General features: G+C 38.6%; 1 protein-coding gene across 14 annotated transcripts in view; it reads left to right on the top strand.

Moving 5' to 3' along the window:
- Positions 1 to 12161, top strand: part of PAN3 (poly(A) specific ribonuclease subunit PAN3) — a 73649-nt gene that overhangs the window by 50683 nt on the left and 10805 nt on the right. For 13 of the 14 annotated variants that reach the window (XR_006415916.1, XR_006415915.1, XR_006415913.1 and 10 more), the window contains 2 exons: positions 5835 to 6000; positions 7016 to 7103. Coding sequence is in view for 10 of the 14 variants with exons in the window: in XM_044442408.1 (XP_044298343.1) it covers positions 5835 to 6000; positions 7016 to 7103 (254 nt within the window). In the remaining 4 variants the exon portion in view is untranslated. Of the gene's footprint in view, positions 1 to 5834; positions 6001 to 7015; positions 7104 to 10620; positions 11593 to 12161 lie in introns of those variants that run through there. The other variant, XM_044442413.1, reaches the window with a different exon arrangement.

Below are 12161 nucleotides of genomic sequence, written 5' to 3'. Positions count from 1 at the left end.
TGGATAAAGTATGGACTATTTTATCTCCTGAAATGGTCAAGGTTCTGTAGAGAGTAGCAGCTTATTTGGATTCTGAAGTCTGGAGAAGAAAGTTCTGCTGCCCCTGGTCTTCAGGGAAGCTAGCAGGTTTATGTTTTGTTTTAAAAGGGTGGGGGGAGTTAGCAGGTTTAAGCCTCTATGTTTTAGGCTAAGGTTTTATGTTGCATGCAATATTTATAACTATACCAATAAAGGTTTTTACCTGTACTAGTACTACCAGAATATAAGAGTCCCTTGAAACTAAAAATAGCGAAGTGAAAATTGGGGATTGTCTTATATGCCCAACATATATGCCCAAACAGCAGGAAATAGTTCATAATATCAACCTTGTCTTATGTGTGATTTGTCTTATACGCTGGTACATGGCAGTATTCCCTGTTCTGTAACCAGTTTGTGTTCCCTAAGAGGATCCCGCCTTTTATTCCATGCTTAGCAGTCTTTGGTGGAGGGAATTTGTCAAAAGCCTTTTAGAAGTCCAAATAAATAGTGGTACTGAATCACCTCTGTCTACATGCTTATTGACACTCTCAAAGAACTTCAATAGGTTAATAAGGCAGGACTTCCCATAGAAGCCAAATTGATTCTTTTTCATAAGAGTTTGTCTTTCTATGCTTAATGCTTAATGATTTTATCTCTAGTAATGCTTTCAAACAATATACCCAGAACAGATGTTAAGCTAACTGGCCTGTAATTTCCCCAATCCCTCCTAGATCCCCTTTAAAAAAATTGGTGTTAGCGATTCTGCAATCCACTGGTACAACAGCTCATATTAAGAACATATTAAATATTTTGGTAAGAAGATCAGCAATTTCATGTTTGAGTTTTCTAGAATAGATACCATCTGGTCCGAGTGAATTGCTGACTTTCAGGTTGTCAGTAAGACTGAGAACTTCATCTTTTGTCACTACTATCTGCCTTAATTCCTCAGACTCCCTCCCAGAATACATAACCTCAGGAACAGGTATTGACTCTTTATCCTCTGCTGTGAAGCCTGATTTTAAAAAATCATTCAACTTCTCTGCAATTTTCTCATCCACCCCAGTGCTTCTTTAATTCCATTATCATCCAATAGTCTAACTACTACTTTAGGTGCTTTGTTTCTTATGATATATTTACAGCATTCTTTATTGTTGACTTTTATGTTGTTAGCGATGTGCTCCTCCAACTGTTTCCTTGCTTTTATTGTCTGCTCGCATCTCCCTTGCACAAGCTTGTGGTCCCTTCTGTTTTTTCATTTGGGGAGGATTTCCATTTTTTTAAAGGAAGCTTTCTTCTCCCTAATAGCTACCTTGACTCTATGCATTAACCATGCTGGTGATTTCCTGAACTTGGTGCTACTTTTCCTCACTTGTGGTATACTATGATCTGTGCTGCTATTATAGTGTTTTTTAGCAGTCACTAAACAACTTGAAGTAATTTAAACTTTTTAATCCCCCCTTTCAGCTTCTTCTTTACCAGTTCCCTCATTTTTGAGAAGTTTTCTCTTTGAAAGTCAAATGCAACTTTTTCTATCTCTTTAACAGTTTTCCACTTAACCATATATTAAATCTGATACTATCATGGTCACTGCTTCCTATTGGTTCAACAATATTTACATCCTGCACTATATCCTGGTCAATCCCACCTAGAACTAAATCCAGGATTACCTGCCCTCTGATAGGTTCAACAACCAACTGCTCCTAGGGCACAGTCATTTAGGACAGCTACCCAATCAGTGTGTGAGTACTTGAAGTCACCCATCATCACAGCAGTGCCTTTGTTGGAGCCCTCCCTGATTTCATTCCCCAACTCAGAATCACTCTGTGCATTCTGGTCTTGAGGACAGTAGCATATTCCTATGACTAAGTTAGTTTTGGAGCCAGGAATTGTCACACTTTAGATTATCAAGTTTGCTGGACTCTATGTCTTTATCATAGAGGACAACACTTTCTCCTGTATGTCCTTCCTCATTTTTCCTATAGAGTTTATATCCATAGATGTCCATATCTCATTGGTTATCTCCCTGTTGGTAATGTTCACTATATCTAGCTTCTCCTTTATCACCAGGTACTCCTGCTCTCCCATTTTGGCCCTATTATTCTAGGAACTAGTTCTAATTCTTCCAAAACACAACATTCCACTGTGAATAACTTTGAATCTAAACTGGAAGAAGAGGTAAAGTTGCAATTCTTAGTAGAAAATCCAAGGCTCATGAGCTTTGAGATAAGCCAAGAGGCTGGGGAGAACCTCTGGTTTAAACCATTGGGTTAAAATCAGCTCTGGTTTGAAAGGAGACACTGTAGAACAGGGAGGGTCAGATAGAGGAGGAAGTAAATTAAGTCCTATCATTTGATACCAGGTCAAAAGTACCAGCCAATTAAATAACATCTGGTGTTCTTGCCATCTGGCCCACAAGCAGCAGAAGCAACCCTGAGGGTAGAGTTAACTCTGTGGGAAAGGGAACCAGAGGTTCTGTTTTAGAACAGCATTGAAGCCCCTCCCTCCCTCTCAACTAGCTTATTAACCTGATGTAGAAGTTATTAACAGTTCATCACCTCTATATCACAAAGTCATTCTTTGCTGGCCCACTTTAATATAACAAAGGAGTGCAGTTAGAAGCTGAAAAAGGAAAAGGAGAGAGAGGTTGGGAATAGAGACTGCGCGCACAATCAGTTTACCACAAAAGAAAAATGCAGAACAATAATGATTAAAACTTAATAAAAGGTAGTGCTTCCATGTAACATAAAATACACTGAATGGCTTCATATGCTATGATTACCCACACTCAGGGGTTGAAGTAGTGGTTAAATTTTGGTTTTCATCTAAACACAGGTTTTTATGTTGTTTGAACCAGGCTATAACAATGTGACATACTTTTTAGCCATGAACAACCCTTAAAGAAACCCATCATTTGTTATTGGAATGTGAACTATTGGTTGTTTGACAGTGTGCACTCAATCTTTCAGTGTAAGTTATTGTGTTGTGTGAAGGCTGTAATGAATTCCAGAATTTTGGATCAGAGACCTGGGAGATCCTGGTCAATGAAGCTCAGCTTGGGCCAGTCAGCATTACCTACCTCACACAGTTGTTGTTGTGAGGATGAAATAGAACTAAGTAAGTCACCTTGGGTTCCTCACAAGAGGAAAAAGGTGGGCTATGAATGCAGTGTAATAATGTAGACCAGAATTTTGTTAAATTTTGCAACAAAGGTAACTTACAACCTTTAAACTCTTCATCCTAGATTCAATGCAGATGACTCTGGGTACAGTATTCCTGAGGAATACAGTAAGGCTTGCAATCTGACAGTAGAGTCCATCATCCTATTAAGCTCTGTTTTTTTTGTACAACTAGCAGACACACTCTTGAATTATTCAGCTATTAGAACTAGCAACTAGTAACCACTTTGATGTATACTAGTGGTAATGTATCTTGCTTGTGTGCAAGATGACCTAATTTGGTGCAGTTATAGCAGAGACCCTCACTCCCACTTAATATGCTGTTCATTTTATGGAGAGCATAGGGGAGGCAGAATTCATGCCTCAAATAATTCATTGAAAGAGAGAGGTGCTTGGAGACTTGATGCAGGCACCTATCCCTGCCTGTTGGATATGATAGAAGCAGAGAGAGAAGGGCGAGCTGGAGTGTCTGGTAGGCGATTTCAAAGAGTGTCCCTACCTCAAATTTGCAACCTCTGGATGAGTGTTTCTTCAAACAGACTCATCTGCATGAGTCACAGCTCTTTCCATTCAATGGAACTACCTCTCCACAGCTTGGAAGTCTTGTGTTTTGTGTGCACAGATTCAGGGGGAGTCACTCTAAATAACCATTCCAGTTCTCTCTGAGTGGCCCTCTCCTTTTCTTATTGAAATGGTGGGAGACTGTCTGTAAATCACAGTCTGTTCATACAAATTAAAATCGACAATGTTCAATAAGCACTCGGTAGTATGTTGCCTTCAGGTTTATTAAATTTTTATTTATTTATTTATTAAAACATTTTTATGTTAGGAGAAGAATTCTTTCAAACATGCATTAAGTGAACACTGCTAGTAAACCACCATGCTGCACCTTGAATTTTATGTGGCCACATAGTGTTAGCTTCCGCTGAATATGACAGCCCTTGTTGGTTAGAGCAGGAAGCTGCTTGTCTTCAAACCGGAACACAAGCTCAAACCACTAAAAAGTGGGATGGAGAGAGAAAAGCAGAAATGAAAGCTAGCTACATTTGTTGTGTCCACAGACATAGTGGAAGCAGAATATTTTAGTTTTTCCTATCAAAGTGAATATGTCCTTTTGATTTATATACTACAAACTAAACCAGTTTTTTAATTATTTCATGGCAGTGTACATTGTATAGAGTGTTCCCTCATTGTATGTAAATTTTACAAGCAGCTGTTATTTCCCTTTTGTCAAGCTAAAAGTAGAATGCATATTCAGGAAGTGCTGTTTCTGAATGCACTCTAGAGGCATGCACTTGCACATCTGTGAGCCCCATCTTAGTTATTTTCATGATATCTGCTTGAACACCCTCACCCTAATGTGATAAACTTTTAATTACTCCCTGGAGTGGGTGTTTGCTGCAAGAACTGCTTAAAGAAAAGCATGGGGAGTGTGTGGAAAGAGATGATTGCACAACAAAGTAACTTTCTTTTAAATCAGCGCTTTCATCAAAACCAACATTTTTAAAAAGTCTCTGAAGAGCTATTTGTCTGAGGTAGAATATTGCTAAATTTGTTTTTGAGGGTTACATGCATAATGGTGCAAATCATAATTGATTTGCAGCTTATATTTTCATTGCAAGTACTTAATTTCATTATTATTCTCTTGATGGAAAACACTCAGACATCAGTTTGGTATTTATGATGCCATATGGTATTAAGGTACTGTGCTATACCTTTGAAAAACCTTGGAATTGATAGGATGATTACAATTTTAGTGTTGGTTGTAGTATATTTGTTTTGTCCTTTCTGAATAAATTGTCTGAAGTGCATTATTTTCTCCATGAGGCAGTTGATTCTTTGAAAATTCTTAAATGTTTATGGTCAAACTTCAGCGATGAAACAAACATTGCAGAAAGGAGTAAGTGCAATGTTTCAAGTATGTGGAGTTGCAGGTTTTGTTTTTATTTAAAATATTTGAAAAGAGGCTGGTATATTTGCTTTTTTAAAGCATCCCAATGGTTTACGGTTGATTAACTTGGATTCCTTTTTAGTTTTTTGTGGAAATGCAGAACACAAAATATTGCTTATCTCATAGGCCTGGTTCACATGTTCCAACAACCCATGATTAACAAATAGTTGTTTGTTTAAAATAGAGATTGAGTAAATATGCTGGTTCCCAGTCACCTATCCACTCCTGTAGGAAAGAACTTGGTTCAGTCAGACCAGTGGTCCATAGTCCATAATCCTGTTTCTTCTAGCAAACATACCAAAGCAATTTTCCTTTGTCATTGCTTTGTAGCGAGTGGCACTCATTGATATATTGCCTCTAAACATGTAAGAATGATTCAATCACTATTGCTATTAGCAGGGTATAAGCTAAACTTTTACCTCACATCTCTAGTGACTGATTATAGATACCACATTTATATATAGTTTTAGTATATTAGTTTTAAAGAATTGGTGCACTCAGTGGTTAAAAAAAGTGTTCATGGTAAATAGGCTGGGTGGCCTATCTATTTGATAGTCATTTTTACTTGGTTTATGGGAGGGAGAGTGGATTAAGACTTTTGGTTACAACATTAAAAAGACCCCTACCATTTGCATTAACCAAAGTTGTTCAAGCTCTGAAATAATTTGTGCTCTTAATTATGCTGATAGGTCAGCATGATGGACCTCTGCCTCGGCAACATGCTGGATTGTTGCCTGAGTCCTTGATTTGGGCCTACGTTGTTCAGCTCAGTTCTGCATTGCGGACCATTCATACAGCAGGGCTGGCCTGCCGAGTAATGGACCCCACAAAAATTCTGGTAACTGGCAAAACAAGGTAACATAAACCATATTCTTTTATTACATAGTGAACCAAATGTATTTGGAGATTTCTAATGACCTTTTTGAGAAGGACTAAGGATCAGGACAAAGATAGCTGGAACATTAACTAGGGCTAAGGAACTTGGAGGGGGCTGCAGAACTCTGTGCTTCCTTTTGCTCTTGCAATTCTTGTGTGAATCCCTCGTGTTCGCCCCAGCCTTGCTGCCACCCCCCAACTACAGTGGAAAGAGAATTTACATGCAGAACAGCTAGGGTGAGGGAGCACATGATCCTGCTCCTAGATCCTACTTCATGTCTCAACAAAGGAGATAGAAAAAAGGCAGGATATACATATAATATAACATATAATACATGGACAGACAAACAAACGAATGAATGAATCTGCTCTGTATCCCTTAGCCCAGCCTTCTCTAGTCATGTACTTTTCATGGACTATGTTGGATTGTACCAGGTTGGGGAAGACTGCCTTAGTCTGTGCATATAGTAAATACAACTGTGTTAAGGACAGCTAATGTGGCTGCAGTTGCAGCTGTAATCTAGTGACCAATCATACAGGATTATAGCCAAATTATAATTAGCCATAGCTCTCTGGACAGTTTTTTATAGTTTTGCAACTATGTTAGTGGTACTCCTCAACATAGCAATTTAATAAGTCATGTGCATCACATGAGCATGAAGAAGGTGCATGAACTAATACATTGTACAACATTCCTACTGTTGACTGCTGAAGCAGCATACAGTGCCTTTAGAGACAGTGCGGTGTACAAATGCTCTTTTTCTTATTAGATTCCTTCATGTGAATGTGCACAGGAGCTCATGTTATGCACATTCTCCATTCAGCTCACATGAAACATTACATACCTGTTTGTATCCTCACAATTTGATTAAACAGCTGCCATTTATCAATTTATTAGCTTGTGATGTAGCTACAGAAGTTATACAATAAGTCTTAACAGGAAAAGAGAGGAGTTCTAAAACTTCTCTTTTCCTATAATGCTTGTGTCCTCAAGGTTGCGAGTGAACTGCGTTGGAGTCTTTGATGTGTTAACATTTGATAACAGCCAAAACAATCCCCTGGCCCTAATGGCCCAGTATCAGGTAAGATCACAGGCCCTCCACCTCATATTTCTTGCTCACTGTAATTCATCAGTGATTATCTTGAAATATACACCGTTTATGTTATGATTTTCACCTTCCTCTCTCTTTCTTTAAATCCATCTGGTTTTGATATGTCAAGGCTCTCTTTTCCTTTGTCGAATTGCTTTGTTTGGAATTTGCTACTGATAAACTAAAAAAAGAAAATGTTATGTGCCATCTAGTCATTTCCAACTTAGGGTAACCCTGTGAATGAATTCCCTTCAAAATGACTTGTCCTTTACAGTCCTGCTCAGATTTTATAAAACTCATTTATTTATTTAGACAGCTTATATGCTGCCCCCATCGCATAAGCCTCGGGGCGGCTTACAATCATAAAATCTCACATATAAATACAAAACTTCAGAAAATGCCTTCCCTATTGGCAGCATTAAAAGTTAAAAGGTTTTATTTTGCACATGGGTTCAGATCCCTCTTCATTTGTCGCTCTTATAATTCATACCCCAACATCAGTGCACATAGCATTTTATTACATGCGAAAAGCCAAGAGCAGACAGGGCCCCGCCCACAAGGAGCTTATAGTTTTAAAATAGATGCTGGGGAAGACAACAAAAGCTGTGGAGAATGGATAAGTTTGAACAAGATGATGTTTGCTCAAGATTGGTTTTGCTACATTGTGAATAAAGAAAAGAAGTGGAACCTCCCTCTCCTGGAACAACAAAGATAAGCAAGTGGGGACAAGAGGAAAGATCTGGCAGAGCCTTATAGCTCATGTTAATGGGAATAAGGAAACATGGTGATCCATGGAAAAGCCTAGGGAGGCAGAAGATGACTTGCCTGTTTTGCACCCCCCCCCCTTTGCAGCCTCTGCATTCCTACAAAATCTTTCTCCTGAGGTTGGGGGTCCCTGCTGAATGAAATGGACTGAGGTATGGCAGGAATGAGGGGCAAATCCTGTGTCAGTACCTTTCATGAATGGAGCAGAAGGGGTTTCCACCTAATATTCAGCAATCCCCTTCCTCTTCCTCAGTCTCCTTGCCACTCCCTGCCAGCAGTGTATGGAGTAGAGTGTCTCTCAGGAGAGGTTTTCAGGTGTGTTTCTGCCCATTCCCGACAGCAGACTTTTCTCCAACCCCCATAATCCTTGTTTTAGCAGATCACACCCTTCCACATGAACTGCAGAGTATATAGGTTGCCATAAAATGTTCTAGGTTTGTGTTGTTGTTGTTGTGTTTCCCCTAGTGGGGGAACACTTCACCATCCATCCAGTGTTTGAAAACTAACTATAAAAATATATGTGATGTTTTACAACAAACTGCATGTTTTCCCTTTTGTTTGGAAAGCCTGATGGCAGATGGGCAAGGAGGGTATGGTGATTATTTGGCATACATTCTATAGAAACAGGACCAGTTATTGTTGTGAAATACTGAATTCAGCTTAAGATTTGAAACTAAAGTACAACTGAACTTCAATATGATTTTTAAAAAATGTTCTAAATTATAAATGATGTGAATTTTAGATCTTCACCTGCATTAAAACATTTGCATGAGTATGTTTTTGTTGTTTTATGAATGCTACAAGCACCTTGTAGCTGCTAAAGAAAATAGAGCTAAGCAGAGTATGTTGCTAGGATCAAATAGCTCCCAAGTATTTGAACCACTGTGCAGAAGTTTGTGAGATTATTGGATAATAATGCCCATTGTATATCCAGCAAGAAAATCTAATGTTCCCTGTGTTAAAAATATACAAGCTTGGAAGTTAATTTTTGGACTCAAATACATGTGTGACTGGTTTATTATCTGTGGTACAGTCTTACTCTTTTAAGCTACTCAGTCTCTTGAATCTAAACAACTTGAAGATTATTCAGTGGCTTAAAAATGTAATGCAACCCCTCCCCCCCACTTTACCCACTCCCTTTGTCCAATAATATCAGCTCTGATAGTGAACTTAAGTGGGCAGTGGCATATCAGTTTGGAAGGCAGATAGGGCCACACAAAAAGAAGATAATTGTTTCCACCTACGTGGGAGTTTCTAAGCATACAGAAATATATATATTTGTAAACAAAAAGTACATTTGAATGGCCTTTGAAGGAACTGTGAGGTGTCTGGATGCACAGAATATTGACATGTCAGGTTGGGTTAAGGAAGGAAATAACCGGTTCAGGACCCCAACACCAAAAAAAAAAAAAAAAAAAAGTTTGGGAGAGATATGCAGGTTAAAATACTCCCTACCCTCAGTATAAAAAAGTGTTTCCGTAGACAGAAAAGTGGCTACATTTTCTCCTCCACACAACAGATATCTCTTTCCTCTTTTGCCCTTGCCCTTGATGATAAAACATGCACAATCAGATTCAGGGCTGTCTGCTAGCCCTAAACCTCAGCCCTTTACTACAGGCAGTCCCAACATGATAACATAACAGCACTAGGTACCACTATTGATGCCCCCAAAGCTCTTCACTCCTTGCAACTTCCAAAATAAACTTAATGTAAAAATAATATTATTTTAATAATGTAAAATTGAAAAACAATAGGGCATCTTCTTTGCCTTCTTATTCCTGACCTTGCCATTCAGTGGGTGGGAAGAGAAGCCAAAAAGAAAGGGTAGAAAGAGAACAAGCCAGGCTAAAGGGGAATGGTGGGGCAGGAGTGGGGAGAACGAGCAAAGCAAGAGACTGGGAGTGGAGAGGAATGGTAAGATAAAAGGTGTGAGTGGGGAGAGAAAGCAATGCTAGGGGCCAAGAAAGTAGAGAGAAAAAAGATACAGGATGGGGAATGGAGAAAAATAGTGAAACCAGAGGCTGGGGTGGGAGGCTGGAGAGTACATGTAAGTCTATACTGTATGGATGGAAGAAGATTGGTCAGATTAAAGAAGACTTCTTTCAATTCCTCCCCCCTCCTCCCAGACCCAAAATTCACTGTTTCTCTTCTGCTCACTTCCTCTTGACTTAGCCAGGGTGCCCCAGCAGGCATTGTGTGACTAGCCACATCCTGCATTGGAGCCATTTTGTGATGGTGTTCACAGCAGTTGTCAATTTCCAAATGTGACCACAAATCCAAAAAGATCAGGGGTCTCTATGCTTCTGTTATATAGTAGAAGGATAGGACTTTGGGGAGGGCTGCGGTAGAAAAGTGTCCTCTTTCTACTCTTTCCTGAAATATGTTTCTCTGCAACCTTAAAAAGCCTGAACTGGAGTTCAGCATGGAAGTACATTTCTTGCAGAGAATGTAGATAATATTACAATACTTTTTCAGCAGACACCTGAATGTAACTTCTTCCACCATTGAAGATCCCTGTTTTCTGTTCTTCTGAAACTTTCTACTAAGCTTTGCCACTGAATAGCCTCAGTTCAGACAGTAGTTTCCTACACCAATTCCTGGTAAAATTACCGATAGTTTTCTGAGATTAGGACTGAGTGATGTTTTATTTCTAATGTTTCAGTAGCAGCTTACAGGGTTAGGATGATTGTTTGGTCTACCTAGTTATGTTCTGAAGTGATATATTGAATTTTCTCCCTCCTAGTCTATCCTTAGGAATAAGAGCATCATGTGTCTGCAACATTCTTTGTTCTGGCCAGTGTGGGGAGTTATGAGACCACAGTGGAGATTACCTTTCTAAATCCAGTGAAAAATACGATATTCATAGGTGATAAACCTCTAACAATTTGATAGTGTTATAAAAAGAAATGTGGAGTAAACAGTACTTTGATGGTTGTTTTTACCTAGTTAGCAATTGATATGTTTGGTGAGTGAAAATAGATGCTTTCAAATGTGGTTGATTTGGCACATCAACAAATAATGTTAACTTAGTCCCAGCGCTGTGAAAATAACTTCAGCTTATTGTCAATAAGAGTCAGTAACAGATGGGACCCATTCTCAGTTGTTTTAGCTTTGTTCCAGTCTAGAAATGACCTAGTTATGCAGCACTTTAAGACTTCACTGAGTGTATCAAGCAGTTATTTACAGCTCCCTTACAGTCTCTTTTGGGCTAGTTCTAATTGTGAGTTCAAACTTCAGACAGTAGAGTCAGGAACAAGTTCACTTCCCCTTTTCAGAGCAGAAGTAGCCACTAGGGAACAGTGTAAACTCTAACTGAGCAAGTTAATTAAAAATTTGAAGGGTTTCTTGAATTCTGCTTTTTCGTATACACCTCTTGCATTATCTAATCCCTGAAGCATTGGATTTTCTGAGAGAAGTCAAAGCAGTTGAGGTACTGCATAACAAGTATTACACATTCTTGTTGCCACAGCCAGTTAGCTATACAATAACATTTGCATTGTATAGCTGTATTGTATTGTATGTATTGTATTTGGATTTTGACATTCGTGTTGGTGGTCCTAATTGGGTACAGGAATCCTATGCATTCTGAAGAGTGCTTCATTTCTCCAGCTAGATCCCATTGTGCTACATCCATTGTGCATTTGTTTAGGAAAGGGCAGAAGTTAGGCATAGACTAAGAGGGCCATGAGAAAAGAATGCATTGTTTCTTGCAGTCTATTTTTCATAGTCTGTTTCAGCCACATGAATAGAGACTGTCATACAGTAAATGGACATAAATAGAACCATAGATAGAATCAGAGGAGAAAACAAGAATTGAAAAGCAGGAAGAAACGTTGCAGTTGAGGGGGAAAATAAAAGGATACAAGAAAAGGAAAAAATACATGGAGGTAAGAAACAGATGCAAACTATGTGAAGGAGAAATGGGGAGGGGAAAAAGTTACTCAAGCACTCTTTGCAGCATGATTTCCAATTTAGCATTTTTAAAAGGCTGTTTTATAGTAGCAGGAAGGGACCAAACTTTTAGATCTTTACATGTGAAATTATATACTTCTTAATTCTAATTGTTAATACGTACATCTTCATGAATTATTCTATTCTATTTTTTTAATGTGTATGGGCAAAGTAAGCAGTTATGCTAGCAGCTCAGTGTTTACAATTTCATCATGACATCATAAAAATCAATCAGATGTGGTGCATGAAAGATTATAGGACTTTAACACCCATATTGAACTACACATAGGATATTCAGAAAATTTGAAATATGAACATGTTTATTGATCTGTC

This window comes from Varanus komodoensis, unplaced genomic scaffold, assembly GCF_004798865.1.
Source record: "Varanus komodoensis strain SLA01 unplaced genomic scaffold, ASM479886v1 scaffold4, whole genome shotgun sequence".
Lineage (NCBI taxonomy): Eukaryota > Metazoa > Chordata > Lepidosauria > Squamata > Varanidae > Varanus > Varanus komodoensis.
Note: the sequence above shows the minus strand (reverse complement) of the source record. Positions and strands in the feature narration are given on the sequence as shown.